The following is a 20,430-nucleotide window of genomic DNA, read 5'->3' as shown; positions in this document are numbered from 1 at the left end:
CCTTTCTAAATTCAGTCTACTGAAAAAAGCATAGGATCCATGCATAACTTTCTATATGACTTCCTCACTCTTCTCCATAATCCGATTGCATTTAAAACATTGTGAGAAACCTTTCGGAGACTGTCTATATTTGCCCAAAAGTGATGAAAATTCTCTTCTATACATCTATGGTATTTCTTTCTTTTAATCCTAGTATAAAAACTGGGCCAGTTTACCTCAGAGTGAATTTGCAGAGTCAATTAATTGTATTTATTTAGTGCTTGCTGTGTGCAGAATGCTGTACCAACCGCTTGTGAGAGTGCTATGCAACAGAGTTGGTAGACGGGTTCCCTGTTCACAAGGATCATACAGTCTAGAGGGGGTGGCAGACATGAAAATAAATTATAGATATGTATAGAAGTGCTAAGGGGCTGAGGGTGGGTTGAATATCAAATGCTTAAAGAGTGTAGATCAAAGTAATAATGACAATAATACTTATGGTATTCATTAAGCGCTTACTCTGTGACAGGCACTGTTCAAAGTGTTGGATGGCCACAACATAATCGGTTGAAACACAGTCCTTGTCCCACATGGGACTCAGTCTTAATCCCCATTTTACAGATAACATCATTGAGGCATAGAGAAGTTAAGTGATTTGCCCAAGGTCACACAACAGACAAGTGATGGAACCAGGACTAGAACCCAGGTTCTTCTGATTCTCAGGCCCATTCTCTAGCCACTGGGCCATGGCCTCTTGGAGGAGATGTGATTTTAAAGGCTTTGAAGGTGGGGAGAGTGGCGGTCTGCTGGATATGGAGGAGGAGGGAGTTCCAGGCCAAAGGGAGGATGTGCCCAAGGGGACGGCGGTGAGAAAATCAAAATTGAGGTACAGGGAGTAGGTTCAGGAAATCAATTAATGCTATTTATTGGGTGCTAACTATGTGTACCGCACTGTACTAAGCACTTGGGGGAGTACAATACAACAGAGTTGGTAGACAGGGTCAGGGAACTGACAGTCTAGAGGGTGAGCCAGACATTAACATAAACCATTTCTGGATATGTACCTAAGCGTTGATGGGCTGAGGGTGGGGTGAAATATTAAGTGTCCTTAGGTTAAAAAAAGATTCAGGTGAATAGTGTTTGGCACAGAGTAAGTGCTTAACAAATACCACTATTATTATTATTAAAGGAGCAAAGTGAGCATATTGAGTTAGAAGAGAATATCAGAGAGGTACGATTGGAAGGGGAAAGGTCACAGAGTGCTTTAAAAGCTGATGGTAAGGAGTTTCTGTTTGATGTGGTAGTGGATGGACAACCACTGGAGATTCTTGTGGAGTGGGGGACATGGACTGAACATTTTTTTGGAAAAGGCAATCAGGTAGCAAAATGAAGTAAAGACTGGAGTGGGGAAAGGCAGGAGTCAGGAAAGTCAGCATGGAGACTGTTAGTGTAGTCAAGGCAGAATATTAGTGCTTGGATCAAGATGGAAGTGATTTAAATTGAGAGCAAAGCGTGGATTTTAGAGGTACTGTGAAGGCAGAAAAAAAGAAATTTGGTGAGTCAATATGTACGTTGAACGAGGAAGATGAGTCAAGGATAAGGCCAAAGTTACAATCTTGTGAGAAAAGTGGTGCTGTGTACAGTGATGAAGGATAGTGTTTGGTGGGAAGATGAGGAGTTCTGTTTTTAAGTCTGAAGTATTGGTGGGACATCCAAGTGGAGAGGTCCTGAAGACAGTACAAAATGCACATAAAAACATGCAACGATCATCAATCGACTTTCCTTATAACCCCCAAATTGATATATTTTTAACATGGTATTTTTTAAGTGCCAATCACTATGTGCTAATCACTGTACTAAGCTCTGAGGTAGATACAAGATAAACAGGTTGGACGTAGTCCATATCTCACATGCGGTTCTCTGCCTTAATCCCCATTTTACAGATGATGTAATTGAGGCTCAGAGAAGTTAAGTGACTTGTCCAAGGTCACACAGGAGACAAGTGTTAGGACCCAGGATTAGGACTCAGGTCCTTCTGAGTCCCAGGACTGTGATCTATTCACTAGGCCACACTGCTTCTCACAGGGCCTGCAAGGGTCGGTGTCTGCTTGAGATGAGTTTCTTTTTCCCAGGTTTCATAGGTGAACTGTCTGAGACATTATTTGAAACAAACTTTTGGTGAGGGGATGATTTCTCTCAATCATCTGGATAACTTTCATTATACTCTTCTACTTGGTCAAAGAGGGAAATTCAGGGCTTGTGATTATTTTTTCACAATAAATGAAGGTGCAAATTTAGATTTTTATTTCTGCACCTATTAAATAAGGGAATGGACTTGGTATCCCTTGATGTCCTGATCTATTTAATTTATTGCATCTTGTCTAATCATACATTTAACATATAGAGGAAATGCCTACTTAAAGTTCATTGGTATAAAGGAAAATAATATGAGGAAGTATTATTGTAGTTAAATACAATAGCTGGGAGAAGCAGTGTTGCTTAAAAGATCACAGGAGTGGAAATCGGAGAACCTGGGTTTTAATCCCAGCTCTGTCCCTTGCCTGCTGGGTGACCTTGGACAAGTCCCTCAACTTCTCTGTGACTTAGTTTTCTCATCTCTAAAACAGGGGATTAAATACCGATTCTCCTTCCTACCCAGCCTTTGACCCCATGTGGGACAGGGACTGTATCCAACCCGATTATGTTTTCTCTTCAAAGGTGCATAGAACAGTTTTTGCCACACGAGAAACACTAAAGAAATACCACAGTCATTATTGATATTAAAATTATCATTATTACTCATTGCTCCTATGCTCTGCTACTATACGTTCACAACTAAGTAACTGCAAACATCTTTTTAGGTCCATTTCTTACCTTCATATGCAGCCTTTGCAATACTGACGATGTCAGTGACATTTGGGGTCAACTTGGCGAAGAATGGAATCCGAACAGCTTGCCTAATCCAGCGACAGATATTCCTGACCAGTTCTGGATCCTGTTCAAATAGATAGAGTGCATAATTAAGCATTGTGATAAAAATGTTCGATGTCACAGTAGCCAAACTGGCTGCATAAGACTAATCCAGCCTGACATCAATCAATTAATAATATCTACAGAGCGCTTACTCTGTTAAGGTCACTGTACTGAGGGGAATGGAATGGAAAACCTGGGAGCTCCCGATCCATTTAATCTCTTGAATCTTGTCTAATCATCCATTCAACATTTAGAGGAAATGCATTCTTAAAGTTCATTGGAAAAAAGAAAATAATACGAGGAAGTATTAACATAGTTGACTGCAATAGTTGGGAGACGCTTGGGAGAAGCAGCGTGGTTAAAAAGACCATGGGCCTGTGAATCAGAAGACCTGTATTTTAAGGCCAGCTCTTCCCCTTACCTGCCATGTGACCTTGGGCAAATCACTTAACTTCCAAGTTGCACTAAACATTTTCTGATATGCACCTAGGTTCATCAGTTAATGAAGAGGAGTCCAACTGATGTCCACTGAAAATTCATCTCCTAAAATTTACATTTCTTAAGAGACATTCCCAAAGTTTCCTGAGATTGTTTAGAAGAAGCAGCCTTCTAGTAGCTAAAGTAATAAACTGCCTCAAATTTGCAAAGCAACAAGAATAAAATTTCAACTTCAGGCAACACAATGTTAAAAAACAAGGCAATGAAATTTGTTACGACGTTCATGGTTCCCTGGGAGTTCACGTACCCAATCTTAAGTAAAATGCCCTTTAGGATCAAGTTTACCACGAGCTGCAGTGCTATATAGTGTCAGGAATGCTTTAAAGCCCTTATCACACTAAGACAAATTCCTAATAAAAGCTCTATTCAATCTAAGCAAATATTTCCCCATTTTCCAGTTTTGTATAATTCAGTCCCAGGATACAGGCAGGACTTGAGTAAGCTTGCTGCTGCTGTTTTTTTCTTTTTAATGTAAGTAGGATCACTGCAGTTTTTTCTTAAACCCTTACCTACTTCAAATAAATGATTAATATGACAAAAATGAGATGAAAAAATCAAATCAATGTGTTTAAAAGCTAAAAGGGACACTTTCAGGCTTCCGTAGCCTGTGATTTTTCAGGCTTTTACTTGCCTCTTGGGATAAGTATCATTTCTAGGGCAATCAGTTATCCTTCCCATTGAAAACAACTTAGCTGCAATAATGTTCTTTGATTCTAACACATACAATAGTTCTTTTTTCATTACTTTTCGTGCAAAATTTATTCTGACAGCTACTGAAAATGCTCTTTGATAAATTACCTTGAAATATGCAATCGTAATTCATGATTGAGCTCAGTACTATTATTTTAGCAAGTTAAAATGTTTGCAGAATAAAAAACTAAAGATGTATCTTCCTGTAAGCAATACACAGAGGTACATTTTGTAACATATATGCACATATGTGTATATGAAAATCTATATATGTATATATCTATCAATATAGATATAAATATAGATATTTTGCTGTTCACTTCATGACCCTTAAAAATCAAAACTTTGAATTCTGGTATTTGTAACCATTATAAAATATCCTTCGATTTATCTAGCTGCTCAGATCCACTGTCTTGACTTTCAGCAATTGTTTTCCATATAGAACACAGATGTAGCCATGTAAAAAAATTCTGTTGATTGTTATGCTTTCGGTTCAGCAGAGTTTTAATCTCTCTAACAGGAAATTAGCCTTGGCTTTTTTCTTTTCAGAACAGTAATTTCTCCATTAAACATAAATATTTTAAAAGTGCTATATAGATTGGTTCTAAAGAGTGCAGGCTGCACATTACGAACAGTAAAATCCTAGGATGCGGTTATTCAAATTCTCTCTCAAACAAATAGAGATCTGTCCCAACCTATGCAATGTTCATGAAATATTTATGGTCGCTGCATTGGCATTATGAAGGCAGTTGCATCTTGGCACCTTTCATTTTTTAGTTATGCATTTCCTTGGGATGGAGCCAAGGCATGAAATCAACTCCAAAGATATGAATTGTAGAACTTTTGTGAAAGCTTTCTTTAAGGCTGACGTGGACAATCACTCCAACATCGAATCACTCAAATATCGCACAAAAGTGGCAGTTGGCCTGATAATTACTGTAACAAAGTAAAAACATTCCCTAGACCCAGTGAAGTGAAAAGCAGTGTTGCTCAATGGAAAGAGCACGGGCCTGGGCGTCTGAGCCCCTGGGTTTCAAATCCAGCATCGCCATGTCCCTATTGTGTGACCCTGGGCAAGTCATTTAACTTCTCTGTGTCTCAGTTCTTTCATCAGCAAAATGGGGATTCAATAATACCCGTTCTCCCTCTACTAAGGCCCATGTGGTACCTGATTATCTTGTATCTATGCAAGTGCTTAGTACAGTGCTAGGTACAAAGTAAGCCTTGAACAAATATTGTCATTATCATCACTAACACTGTTATGACTAATAATTTTGTATATCTGTTAATTTGTTTTCAAAACCATTGATTATTTTGTCTAATACTCTATGGCCATTTTGTTAGACTTGGCTTTACTGATTCTCATCCTGCCTTCTGCAATCTAAAACAGTCTTACTTTCATTCATTCATTCAATAGTATTTATTGAGCGCTTACTATGTGCAAAGCACTGTACTAAGCGCTTGGAATGTACAAATTGGTAACAGATAGAGACAGTCCCTGCCCTTTGATGGGCTTACAGTCTAATCGGGGGATACAGACAGACAAGAACAATGGCAATAAATAGAGTCAAGGGGAAGAACATCACATAAGAACAATGTCAAATAAATAGAATCAGGGTGATGTACATCTCATTAAACAAAATAAATAGGGTGATGAAGATATATACAGTTGAGCGGACGAGTACAGTGCTGAGGCGGTGGGATGGGAAAGGGGGGAGAAGAGGGTTTAGCTGTGGAGAGGTGAAGGGGGAGGTAGAGGGAGCAGAGGGAAAAAGAGGGGAGCTCAGTCTGGGAAGGCTCTGTGCTTGGACATTTGGAAAATTCCTAAATAAGTTCTATAAGCTCTCTTGCTTTTCATCATTTACCGATATCCCTCTATCTATTTCTAGGTCGTATCATTTGTTTGTTTGGTACTATGATTTGACTGATGTTCTTTTCATTCTGATAGTCTGCCAAGTCAGGCTCTGACCGATCACCATGCCTGGCAGAAATCAAAACCTGTATTCCAGCATAACAGAAATCACTGCTGACCAAGCAGAATTTGTGAATTTGATGAATGTACTCTGCTCACTAAAACTCAGTTTGTGAGTAAAACTGGTGTCTGTAGCAGGGATCACATCTACCAACCCTGCTGTATTCTTTTCTAAGTGTTTAGTACAGTGGTCTGGATCCAGCCAAGTGCTTGATAGTACTATTAATTAATAGCTAGATTTTCTAATGCACTTAGGTGCTGTTACTACAAAAGAGCAATCCTGGGCATTTAAGCGAGTTAATTAGCTTCACTTATTGACACGTTTATCTGGTCCCAGTATACTTCGGTAATATTTAAAAGTCATTACGAATGGCATTTTAGCCTCTTGACCTTTTCAAGTTCGAGCTGGGACACAGCAATATTTAATCGACACCTAATGAACTTGTGTTTGTTTTATCAGGTGTACGTGTGGGAGCTTGCTGAAATTATACTGCTGCACTTCAAAAATTGAATCGAAGGATTGAGAACAGTCAAGGAGAAATCTTTAAAGATTTTTCAACTGTTAAAAAGGAGATGCCCCTTTCTCTTATATATATATATATATATATATATATATATATATATATATATATGTACATATATATTTATAGAAAAGGCAAAACTCGAGTTTTCATGTAAATAATCATAATAATAACAATGATTATAAATGGCATTTCTTAAGTGCTTATTATGTGCCAAGTGCCAAGCACTGTTCTAAGCGCTGGGAGGGATACAAGGTAATCAGGTTGTCCCCCATGGGGCTCACAGTCTTAATCCCCATTTTTCAGATGCGGTAACTGAGGCACCGAGAAGGTAAGTGAATTGCCCAAAGTCACACAGCTGACAAGTGGCGGAGTCGGGATTAGAACCCATGACCTCTGACTCCCAAGTCCAGGCTCTTTCCAGTGAACTAAGAATGTTATGAAGACTAAGGAAATTATTTCAGTGTCATGCAGTCACTTGTGCATAAGTAACTGGTTTGCCATACCCAAGATATACGGACTGTATACAATTTTCAGAAACCACTGGGTTATTAAAAATGCCACTAGTCTCACTGATGTTTAACGGAAACTACAATACCACTTTGCCACTTGTTCCTCAACTAACCCTTACCTTGTCCTAGTTTCACCCTCAATCACCAGATGGAGAAAACTGGCACAGTACTAAGGACATCAGAACTTACAGTGTTCTTGCAAGTGTATTTATTAGGCACTTCCTGGGTGCAGTGTATTGTACTAAGCACTTTGGAAAGTAATTTCATTGGGAAATAAATATAAATTTACTAATTCCTTTTCAACTACCAAATCTAGGAGGAAGTGGATATTCTAGCAGCAAATGAAGAATAAAAAAGGCACATATCAAGAAACCCAAACACCTTTATGAACGGTTACACTTTAAGCACTCTCATGCCTTCCTCTCAAATGAAGGAAATGGAGGCTGAGATGTAAGGTAGCCTGCTAATATGGAGGGGGGAAAAAAATCCAAAAAATCAATCCATACCACCATGGGTAGAACCATGGATAGAAAGCAGCAGGGACAAATCATGACAGCTCTAAGTGAACAGTACCAAGTAACGCCGAAAAGATCAGTTGGGTCTCGTAGACACAATCTGATAGTAGACTTTAATAATAATAATAATAATGTTGGTATTTGTTTAGCGCTTAATATGTGCAGAGCACTGTTCTAAGCACTGGGATAGATACAGGATAATCAGGTTGTCCCACAGTTAATCCCCATTTTACAGATGAGGGAACTGAGGCCCAGAGAAGTGAAGTGACTTGCCCACAGTCACCCGGCTGACAAGTGGCAGAGGCAGGATTCGAACCCATGACCTCTGACTCCCTAGCCCGGGCTCTTTCCACCGAGCCACGCTGCTTCTCCGATAACACCCCCCATCATTCCTTTCTCACAAGTCTGTAACCTTGGCATTTTTAGTGACTCATCTCTCTCATTCAACTCACATATTCAAACCGCTACCAAATACTGTCGATCCTACCTAGACAACATCTTTAGATTCCACCCTCTCCTCTTCATCCAAACTGCTACTAACCTGACCCAAGCACTTATATCCATCTTGACTACGTTGGCTTCACTCCTAACTTCTCTGCCTCTTGTCCCTCCCCACTTTGATCCATACTTCACTCTGCTACCCGGATTATTTTTCTAAAAAAAAGTTCAGCCCATAGCTCCTCCCTCCTCAAGAACCTCAGTGGTTGCCTACTATCACTGCTTCAAACAGAAACTCTTTACCATCAGCATTAAGGCCCTCAATCAGCTTGCCCCTCCAGAAGCAGCGTGGCTCAGTGGAAAGAGCACGGGCTTTGGAGTCAGGGGTCATGAGTTTGAATCCCAGCTCTGCCACTTGTCAGCTGTGTGACTGTGGGCAAGTCACTTAACTTCTCTGTGCCTCAGTTACCTCATCTGGAAAATGGGGATTAAGACTGTGAGCCCCACGAGGGACAACCTGATTCCCCTGTGTCTACCTCAGCGCTTAGAACAGTGCTCTTCACATAGCGCTTAACAAATACCAACATCATTATGATTTGAGAAGCAGCGTGGCTCAGTGGAAAGAGCACGGGCTTTGGATTCAGGGATCATGGGTTCGTATCCCGGCTCTGCCACTTGTCAGTTGTGTGACTGTGGGCAAGTCACTTCACTTCTCTGTGCCTCAGTTACCTCATCTGTACAATGGGGATGAAGACTGTGAGCCCCACGTGGGACAACCTGATTCCCTTGTGTTTCCCCCAGCGCTTAGAACAGTGCTCTGCACATAGTAAGCGCTTAACAAATACCAACATTATTTTACTTGGCTGAATTTCTACTACAACCCAGCATGCTCAGTTCACCCCTCTAATGCCAACGTACGCACTGCACCTTGATCTTGTCTATCTCGATGTTAACCCCATTCCACATCCTCCCTGTGGCCTGGAACTCCCAGCCCCTTTTCATATCTGACAGACCACCACCCATCCTATGTTCAAAGCCATCCAAAGTCGCATATCTCCCAAAAGGCCTTTTCTATGTCTTCGTTTTCCCTATTATCATTATTACTAATAATTGTATCAATTGAGCGCTTACTATTTGCAAAACACTATACTAAGAACTTGGGAGAGGACAATATAACATCAGATGCATTCCCTGCCCACAATGAGCTCACAGTCTGGAAGGGGAGACAGACAGCAGTATAAATAGATGGATAGATAAATAAATTCATAATAATAATGACAATGATGGCATTTGTTAAGCACTTACTATATGCAAAGCACTGTTCTAAGCGCTGGGGAGGATACAAGGTGATCAGGTTGTCCCTCGTGGGGCTCACAGTCTTAATCCCCATCTTACAGTTGAGGGAACTGAGGCCCAGAGAAGAGAAGTGACTTGCCCAAAGTCACACAGCTGACAAGCGGCAGAGCCAGGATTTGAACCCATGACCTCTGACTTTCCAGCCCGGGCTCTTTCCACTGAGCCATGCTGCTTCTCCAATGTGCTGCTCCAATTACAGATATATACAAATTTGCTGTGTACTTGACCTGTGTACTTGACCTCCCTTCTGTGTCATCGATGTAGTTGGATCTATACTCCTTAGGCACTTGATATCCAACCTGGCCTCAGACTCACAGCTTCTCATTATCCTTCCCACTTGGGAGTGGCTCTGGGAGATGGCCCTAACTCCTAATTCACAGCTACAGTGTGGCCTAATGGAAAGAGCACCTGCCTGTGAGCCAGAGAACTTGGGTTCTAATTCTGTTTCTGCAACTTGGCTAACGTGTGACCTTAGGAAAGTTACTAAACTTATTTGTGCCTTGGTTTTCTCACCTGTAAAATAGGGATTCAATAGCTGATCTCCCATCTATTTAGACTGTGAGACTCCTGTGGGACAGGGACTCTATCAAATCTTGTATCCTCACTCTTACTCTTACTTAGTATGATCATCGGTGGTTTATATTGAGCCCCAACAGCTCCAACATTTGTCCGTTCTGTGACCGTGGTCAAGTAACTTCACTTCTCGGGGCCTCAGTTCCCTCATTTATAAAATAGGGATTGAGACTGTGAACCTCACGGGGGACAGGGACTGTGTCCAACCCAATTTGCTTGTTCCCACCCCAACTTCTAGTACAGAACCCACTACATAGTAGGTGCTTAACAAATACCATAATTATCATTAATTACTATTACACTAGAGTTAGTAGAAACATATCTACTGAACACTTGCTGTCTGCAGAGCACTGTACTAAGCACTTGGGTGAGGACAATATAATAAAGTTGGTAGACAACTTCCCTGATCACAACAGAGTCTAGGGGGAGTTTGCAATCTACAGTCAAAGTGCTGTGGGGTAAATATCAAATGTCCAAATGTCGCAGATCCCAGGGAGGTGCTAGGCGCATTTAGTAAGCATTCAACAGATACAATTATTATTATTAGGTGAAATTTCTGGCCCACCAGCATGTTAGATAATAAAGATTTCTGGACAGGATTGTTTTGACTACATTCACCTTCAAATTTATTTCCTTTGAGCTTAGTATAACCTTCTACCGACACTGGGCACTCAAAGGGCAGGGATTGTCTCTATCTGTTACCGATTTGTACATTCCAAGCGCTTAGTACAGTGCTCTGCACATAGTAAGTGCTCAACAAATACTATTGAATGAATTACAACCTTCTTCCCATACTGGGCACTGAATTACTATTGTTCACAAATGACAAAGCTTGATCTTTGTTTTCTCCTACTCATCTAAAATTATTTACGGGAACAAAAGATGGATCAGTAGGTTTATATCCATGTGGGACAGAAACTGTATCCAACTGATTATCTTGCATCTATAATGCTCCTGGCATATAAGCACTTGGCTCAGTGGAAAGAGCCCGGGCTTGGGAGTCAGAGGTCATGGGGTTCGAATCCCAGCTCTGCCACTTGTCCGCTGTGTGACTTTGGGCAAGTCACTCACTTCATTTCTCGGTGCCTCAGTTACCTATTCTGTAAAATGGGGATGAAGACTGTGAGCCTCACGTGGGACAACATGATGACCCTGCATCTACCCCAGTGCTTAGAACAGTGCTCTGCAAATAGTAAGCGCTTAACAAATACCAACACTATTATCAAATAGTATTAGCAGCATGAGCGTCATCCCCTCATCTATTCATCTCAAGATGTAGGATCACCATAAAATCATTTCATTTTTCCCCATTTAACAAAAGATGTAGCATTTCTGTTATGTCTGAATACCCCAAATTGGGCTAAAATTTGAATCTGGGCTTTTTTGAGACTCAGGTAAGGCAGTCCTTATCTTTTTTTATTGTAATTGTCAAGTGCTTACTATGTGCCAGGAACTGTACTATGTGCTGTGTTAGATGCAAGCTAATCCGATGGACAGAGTCGCTGTCCCAAATGGGGCTCACGGTTTTAATCCCCATTTTAAAGAAGAGGAAACTGAGGCACGGAGAAGTGAAGTGATTTGCCCAAGGCCACACAGCAGACAAGCGATGGATCCCAGGTCTGCGCTCTTTCCACTAGGCCATCCTACTTCTCATGGCCTTGTCAGAATATGCCACCTGATGGGGCCTACACTCCAAGATTCCTGTCAGTTTAATGGGGTCACTCTGCAAATCTTACTGTGGGGAGGAATTGTCCGCTGGGTGACTGTGGGCAAGTCACTTCACTTCTCGGTGCCTCTGTAATCGTCAGTAATACTGTGGGGAGCGCCAACCCCTACCCACATCTGCAGCAAACCCCAGAAGTTCCCTAAAATTGTAGGCCAGCTGAGCCACACACTGAACCCTAGTGAGTGTCAACCTCACTGCTAGGAACAAAAACACAAATTCAGTGGGTAATGAAGTGGCTTTGTTCTGCTGTTTACTGACTCACTGTAGATAAGGACAAGTGAGTGTTTCAGTATACAATGGGAGTTTTTGTTTTTAGCTGACTTCATTTGTTTGACTTCAATTGATTTGTTTTCTTCATGCACAGTATTAGTGTAAACAGTGTTCCAATTGGTAATCTTTATACATCTTTGGCAGGGTTTCCTTACCTTGCAATTTTGAGTGTAAGAAGAAGGAAAAAGGAAAACCAGAGGAAATGGCTTTCTAATCCCTTTCCTTCTGTTGTGAATGATTAGCACAACACAGGGAGGAGAAGGAGACATTGCACCCTGAGATGCCTGTTATGCGGCTGTTAGAACTGTGAAGTCAGTCTCAAGAAGTTGTACGTCTTTCCTTCAAATACTTCAAAATATGACTCAATCAATGATATTTACTAAGCACTTACTCTATGATGATGATAATGTTGGTATTTGTTAAGCGCTTACTATGTGCCGAGCACTGTTCTAAGCGCTGGGGTAGACACAGGGGAATCAGGTTGTCCCACGTGGGGCTCACATTCTTCATCCCCATTTTCCAGATGAGGTAACTGAGGCACCGAGAAGTTAAGTGACTTGCCCAAAGTCACACAGCTGACAAATGGCCGAGCCGGAATTTGAACCCATGACCTCTGACTCCAAAGCCCGTGCTCTTTCCACTGAGCCACGCTGCTTCTCGATGATGATGACGATGATGGTATTTGTAAAGCGCTTGCTTTGTGCCAAGCACTGTTGTAAGTGTTGGGGTAATAATAATAATGCTGGTATTTGTTAAGCGCTTACTAAGTGCAGAGCACTGTTCTAAGCAGTGGGGTAGATACAGGGTAATCAGGTTGACCTACGTGAGGCTCACAGTCTTAATCCCCATTTCATAGATGAGGTAATTGAGGCACAGAGAAGTCAAGTGACTTGCCCACAGTCACACAGCTGACAAGTGGCAGGCCTGGGATTCGAACCCATGACTTCTGACTCCCAAGTCCGTGATCTTTCCACTGAACCACGCCGCCTAGATACCAGGTAATCAGCTTGTTTCATGTGGGGCTCACAGTCTTAATCCCCATTTTACAGATGAGGAAACTGAGGCCCAGAGAAGTGAAGTGACTTGCCCGAAGTCACACAGCAGACAAGTGGAAGAGCCGGGATTAGAACCCATGACCTCTGACTCCCAAGCCCATGCCCTTTCCACTAAGCCACACTGCTTCTCTGCACCATAGTGAAGATTTGTTAGAGTACTAGTGTACAAGAGTACCCCTCACTGACGTCCTGCCTCTGACCTGGAACATCCTTCTCCTTAATAATAATAATGTTGTTATTTGTTAAGCATTTACTATGTGCAGAGCACTGTTCTAAGCACTGGGGTAGATACAGGGTAATCAGGTTGTCCCACGTGAGGCTTACAGTCTTAATCCCCATTTTACAGATGAGGTAACTGAGGCACAGAGAAGTTAAGTGACTTTCCCACAGTCACACAGCTGACAAGTGGCAGATCAGGATTTGAACCCATGACCTCTGACTCCCAAGCCCGGGCTCTTTACACTGAGCAACGCTGCTTCTCTCACAGCTGAAGGACAATCACTCTCCCCACCTTCAAAGCTGTATTAAAATCACACTTTCCTACCCTTCCCTAACACAGCCCTCATCTTCCCCACTGCCTCTTCCTCCTGCATCACTCTTACAATCGGATTCCCCTGATTAGACTGTGAGCCCATCAATGGGCAGGGTTTGTCTCTATCTGTTGCCGAATTGTACATTCCAAGTGCTTAGTACAGTGCTCTGCACATAGTAAGTGCTCAATAAATACTACTGAATGAATGATTCATACCCTTCAGACACTTGATATTTACCTCACTCTCAGACCCCCAGCACGTATGTACAGAACTGTATTCTAATTTTGGTTTTCCCCTCTAGCCTGTTAGATTCTTGTGGGCTGGATCTATCTATCAGCTCTGCTATGTTGTACTCTCCTAAGTGCTTAAAATAGTGCTCTGCAAACAGAAAGAGCTCAATAAATATGACTGATTGATTACAATACAACAGACTTAGACAAGATTCCTGCCATCAGGGAGCTTACAGTGTATTGGTAGAGACAGAACGTAAAATAAATAAAGGATATTTACATAAATGGGGCTGGAGCGGGGAGAGAATCAAACTGTTAAAGTACAAATGAAGCTCACAGGTGACATAGAAGGGAGGGCAAATAGTTGGTAAAATGAGAGGTTAGTCATGGAAGTTCTCTTGGAAGGGGTGTTGAGAAGGAATTATTATTCCTTTATAGATATATATATAGAAGTATCTTGTTAGAAATCTGTCTCTCCTCCCTCCCTAATCCCCCTAATTAAGAAAAACTTTAGCTAGGGGAGTCAGTCTCAACCAATTAGAACAGGGCTATGATGTGGAATATTCTGCCTTCTCCCATTACAGGAACTCCCATTAGGGAAGCAGCATGCCCTAGTGGATAGAGGCATGTGCCTGGGAGTCAGAAGAACCTGGGTTCTAATCCTGCTCCCGTCACTTGTCAACAGCGTGGACCTTGACCACGTCACAACTTTTCTATGCCTCACTTACCTCATCTGTCAAATGGGGAGTAAGAGCGTGAGCCTCATGCGGATCAGGGGCTGTGTTCAACCTTATTAGCTTGTATCTACCCCAGCTCATAGTAAGGGCTTAACAAATACTATTAAAAAAAAACAAACTCATGAAAAATAGCTAGTCTAAATTTTCAACCCTTAAAAAATGCAACTTTTTGATTCTTCAGAGGATTCGGCTGGAGATTCATACATCTTAGAGATCAACCTAGATTTCACCTACAATGTTAGAGATTTATTAAAACTGACTAAGAAGATTTGAACCCCTTCCTACACTCTTCGTTTCCCATATCCTTCTTTGAATCTGCATAATCCACCAGATCATGTTTGGTGAATTTAATGGGTCTCCATTCACCGCTGCTTATTTTACATTTTGATCATTTCATGGCCTCATATGGTTAGAGAAGGAATAATAATAATGATGATGATGGTATTTGTTAAGCATTCACTCTGTGCCAAGCACTGTTCTAAGTGCTAGGGTAGATACAAGGTAATCAGGGTACCCCACGTGGGGCTCACAGGCTTAATCCCCATTTTACAGATGAGGTAACTGAAGCACAGTGAAGTTAAGTGACTTGCCCAATGTCAGAGAGTTGATATGTGGCAGCGCTGGGATTAGAACCCATGACCTCTGACTCCCAAGCCCGGGCTCTTTCCACTAAGCCACTGTTCATCCTCTAGAATGTAAGTTCATTGTGGGCAGGGAATGTATCAGTTATATTGTACTCTCCCAAGCGTTTAGTACAGGGCTCTGGACACAGTAAGCACTCAATAAATACAATTCACTGATTGAACATAGGATAAAACATTTTGACTGACAGCCTCAAGATTTTGTAATGGCTGATTACAATATGATAAAAGAATTCCACAAAATTGTTTTAAAGATTTAGAGAATGAGAATCCATTCCAACAGAGATTATTCCTAGAGACACTAGAATAAAATTGAAATATGGTCATCTCTTCAAACTTTCTTATTCTTTTCCCACTGCAACATAAGGACAGAATGGGTGATGGAGTTTTTATGGGAAAATTTCCCAACTTGCTTTAGAGACAAAATATTAGCAACCAAAGATGACTCTTACATTAGGAATAGACAACCAATGTAAACAGCTAAAAAGATTGTTAAGCTTAGCCCAGTTAAAATTTCTCATTTTAAAACTAAACACTTAGGGATGAGAAGTTGAATTTCAATAACATTTTTATGATCATAATACAATATTTAAATGCATCACGTTCTCTTAGCTCATTCTACATGGTGTGCTGATTAACTGGTTTGAGAAAAAAAAATTGCTAGAAAATTTCTTAACATTCCCACCTTCATTGAAAAAACAACCAGTCTCTCCATTCCAGATTTGCATGACAGGCAGCTATAGTTCTATTTTTCTTCATTCCATTGCTCCTTTTTTATGAGAGAGTCAGGATTTCTGAAGTTAAGGGCTACTTGCTTCAGAAAATACAAAACTAAAGACAATGGCTTCCAGGCTAGATACACCTATACCCCTTCAGTATTTCTGTACTGAAAGCCAGTTGCTCAGGAAAGCTTTGATCTGTACTTTTCCCCTCTGAAATTTGTTTTCACAAAAATGAAACTCAATTGGGGGATTTTACAAAGCATAAAAATGGAATATCTCCTTGGGAAATTGTTGATAACAGGCCACCCTAGCCAGGCAGAGTGAAAAAGCCACTTCAGAAGGACAGTTCTCCTATGCATATGTTTCCTCTACTCTAGAGCCAATTTCCATCTGAAGCTCTGCCTTGTCAAATCTACTTTCCGTCTTCCCTCTCCTTTCCCCTCCAAATCTCTCAGAAACTGGAATCTGGAGCATAATATTCAAGCCATCCAACTAATACAGATGGCATCACATTCCATTCCAAACTTGGTTGCACTTGAGTGGTTACTCATTGGCTCTGTTGACTAGTAGCAATATAGCCTTTTAGATGCTGAAGATATAATATGGTAGGGTGTCCGCTGGAAAAACATCATTAAGTTATTAAATATTCATTTATTCTGCTCAGTCATTCCCAAAGTGTAAGTCATTTTTGATCCTTGTCTTAGTGGTTTTTGAAATATTAACACCCATTTTAAGATGGCATGCTCTTTGATTTTGTAAGCTGTCCACTGGGTATATATATATATATATATATTAGTAAAGCAAATGGTAGATCCTTCTAAACAGATGAAACACAGTCTATAGTCTTCAATGTCAAAATGGTTAGACACACTAAAGAAACCAAAAATGTGACTCGGGAGGTTAATGAAAAACCTGATTTTTTCTATTTTTAAAGCACTCTGTTCACAGTGTAAATCTTTAGTAAACAAGCACTAAAAAGCTCTCCTTGAAAGTATCAATTAAGCCTATTTTTTCCTGAGTATAAAAAGTAATAATTACAAGACATTTGGGTTTATACTACCATTTTAGCTAAAAGCCCAAATGGAATGCGTCTTTTATATTGTACTCTCCTAAGTGCTTAGTACAGTTTATTTCACACTGCAAGTGCTCAATGAATACAATTTATCGATTAATGGCCCAATTCTTGGAAGACCTGGAAAGCTTTTGCTGATCTACACCACCAGGGCCTGTAACCTGGACAGATATCCAGTTAAAACAAGAAACAGTTCTGAAACAACATCGATGCCAGTGGACATTCTGTTCAAAAACGATGTGAACTGATCCTTTGGGCATGAAATAATATCTCTTCCCTGTCAAATTATGAACTGGATAGAAAGCAAAGTTAGTATGTCCACTGATCATGCTAATGATAACAAAAAACACGAGTAAAGTGGAAAAAAACCCATGTCAGATCACTGTTAATACTCTCCTATTTTCTTTCAGGAGTCATCCTGAGGTGTCTCTTCTTCCTTCTCCGACATCTGTTAAACTGTTTCTATACAATTAAATCTGTCTAACCTATCTGAAACTTTACAGTAACTAATTATAGAGTTGCAATCAATCATGAGAGAGAAAGAAGCAGCATTTGTGAAGTTCAAAGCTAATCATATTGCATCATCTCATCATATCAAGGGACATTTTAGTCTATGTGTTAGTCCTATTTCAAATTTAATTAAAGCTAACAATTTGTTTAAAGCTTGTCAAGTTAGAGCGAAAATTTCCCAAGGTATGACAATTGCCTTTTCACTTCAGAATCATGTATTTTCTCATATCCCAAGAAATCATAATGTAAATCAGAACTATATTTCAACAAAGTGCTCAAAATGGAAAGACAAAATCAGCGAGAGCTAGAAGGAGGCAAGCAGAGTGGGTTTTCATTTCAAAATCCCATGAGCAGGCATTACCAGTCTAGAAAAAAAATATGTTTGAGGATTGCAATTTTAAATTGTATAATTTTGGAGATGAATTTTTAAAAAGACCAGTCTGTGCGTTGACTCTTGAATAGAGCTTGGATGACACTCAAGCCCATATTCACTGCACCATTTGCAAACTTAAGACGAAACTTAGATCAGGAGATCTCTGATACCTCTGTTTATACCAATCATGCCTTCCATTTGCAATATGAAAGATTCTACGAAACAGCATTTAAGAGAGTTCAGAAGCTAATATTTAAAATCTTAAACTTTGAAATAAATTTCTATCTGGGTTCTGTATCTCAGGTACCAATGGCATTTGCAGTAGCTTGTGATTTAGAATTAGTGGTGGAGAAACCAGGGGAAAATTCACTATTGCAGCTATTTTCTACCCATTACAGAAGTCTCACATTCCAGGACTGTGGGTGAGTGTGAAGTTTGAGGAAAAGGGAAAGACTCGATCCAAATAATTACATTTCCCTAATTATACAAGCTTCAATAAATATAGAAACTGCCATAAACCCTCAAGTAAATTTCCCTAAACACGCAGGCTTTCTTGGGCTTAAGAACATGTATTTACAGTTCACCATGTGGAGGGAGCAGACCATGTGTCAGAGGCTGCAGCTGGAGTGGGAAAGAAAGAGACTTCCTGCCTGAAACAGAGTGAGACAGATCAGTGAATCTATGGGGCTCTCATTAACCTGCTGTGCTAGTTGTTGTTGTTTTTTTTTTAATTTGCAAGGGTAAACAGTATCGTGAAACTTCGAAAACAGGGAATGAATAATCTATGTTGCCATTGTCTTAAAAATTCTTGGTAACCTGAATTGAAGTTACACAGTAGTCCTAGAATAAGGTTAACATACTTGTCTTAATACTACTAGTAGTAATGATATTTAAACACTTATTGTGCCTTTCTTCTATTGCTTTTTTGGTTTTAGTACACATTACTTCTTTCTTGCTTGCTTACTACAGGCCAGGCATTGTACTAAACACTGGGGTAAATACAAGGTTGTCAGGTTAGACTCAGTCCCTGCCCCACAAGGCGTTTACAGTCTGAATCCCCAGTTTACATATAAGGTACCTCAATTACAGAGGAGTGAAATGACCTGCCCAAGGTCAGACAGAGACAAGTGGAAGGGCCAAGATTTGAACCCAGGTCCTCCTGACTCCCAGGCCCGTGCTCTTATCCACTAGGCCATGCTGCTGTGTTTGTGGGGCAATTATGAGATTGTGCAGGCATGAGAAAAGTGTCCTACATTTAATTCCCCTTTGGTAACACTCGCAAATATGCAGTGCGGTGAAGTAGAGCAAAAGAGCAGAAGGGTAATTCCATTCCTGGCCCTACCTCATGCAGTCTTCATACACTGGGATCCCACTTCCAAACCTTCTATCCCTCTCCTTAGATCCTAGATTTCACCCCCCATCTTTCCATCCTTGGGTTTACAAAAAAGATTGAAAAAGAGTTTTTATTCATGGCTGTTAACTATGAGAGGATGTGTTGGATGCTATTTTGAGGACGCCGATTGCTCTGTAGGATCTTGTCTTTAAATTCTATACATATCTTTAAATTATAAATTATTTATTCGTATCAATATCATTCTCCCCCTCTAGACAGTAAATTCATTATGGGCAAGAAATGTTTCTTCTAATTCTGTCGTATTGTACTCTCCCAAACGCTCTTCACGTACTAAGTACTCTGGACATAGAAGTGCTCAATAAAAACAACTGATTGATTCTATTTTAGGAAGCCTGAGGGAAAGTGTCATGGCAGGAAGACATAGATGGCATGTTAAAATTGACACTAATCCTGCAAATGCCCCGAAAGTCTATCTGAGTTGGAAAGTTCAGGATCTGAAGACAAGGTGTTTTGCCAAAGAGAGGAGGTGTGGAGGAGGAGAAGGATAGAGGGGGAGGAGCGGGAGGAGTTAAAGAGGAAAAAAAAAACAAGCAAAGAAAAAAATGAAATGGAAAAAGAAGAATGAGATATCAGAAAGAGAAAATAGAAGTCAAAAAGAAGGGAAAGGAGAGGAAAAAAAGAGAAAGGGAAGGAAAATAGGCAGAAAAATGAAGGAAAGAAAGAGAAAAAATGTTGAGAAGGACATGGGTATGAATGGTGGGACAAGTAGGAGGAGGAGACTGAGAAGGAGGAAGCGGAAGTGGAAGAGTTGAATGATCACCGCACTGTAATAAACAAGGGGATGCACTCCACTCAACAAGAGGAATGTTCAAAATTAAGAAGTAATACAATGTCTGCCCACAAACAGTGTAACCATTCTAAAGGGGAGGAGACACTATTTAAAGGAGTGGTCAAAATAAATAATTGAGAGTACAGTTTACTAGGCATATATACAAGAGTGCCAAGAATGGGTTTTATTTGTTATTTTATTTTTATTGTTATTTTATTATTTTATGTTGCTCTACTTCAGATACAGTACAATTATATAGTAAGTATTGTAACTCTTTATGCAACTCACAGAGAACTCATTGGAATATCTGTCTCCCCCTCTAGACTGTAAGCTCATCATGGACAGGAAATA

General features: G+C 40.4%; 1 protein-coding gene across 1 annotated transcript in view; it reads right to left on the bottom strand.

Annotated features, from left to right (window-relative positions):
* The window catches only part of DPYD (dihydropyrimidine dehydrogenase), an 832,560-nt gene that overhangs the window by 224,770 nt on the left and 587,360 nt on the right, over positions 1-20,430 (bottom strand). The window contains exon 17 of the mRNA XM_029062931.2: positions 2,854-2,974. Coding sequence (XP_028918764.1) covers positions 2,854-2,974 — 121 coding nt within the window. The remainder of the gene's footprint in view (positions 1-2,853; positions 2,975-20,430) is intronic.

This window comes from Ornithorhynchus anatinus, chromosome 4 (assembly GCF_004115215.2).
Source record: "Ornithorhynchus anatinus isolate Pmale09 chromosome 4, mOrnAna1.pri.v4, whole genome shotgun sequence".
NCBI classification, from domain to species: Eukaryota; Metazoa; Chordata; class Mammalia; order Monotremata; family Ornithorhynchidae; genus Ornithorhynchus; species Ornithorhynchus anatinus.
This window is presented reverse-complemented; position numbering and strand designations above follow the sequence as displayed.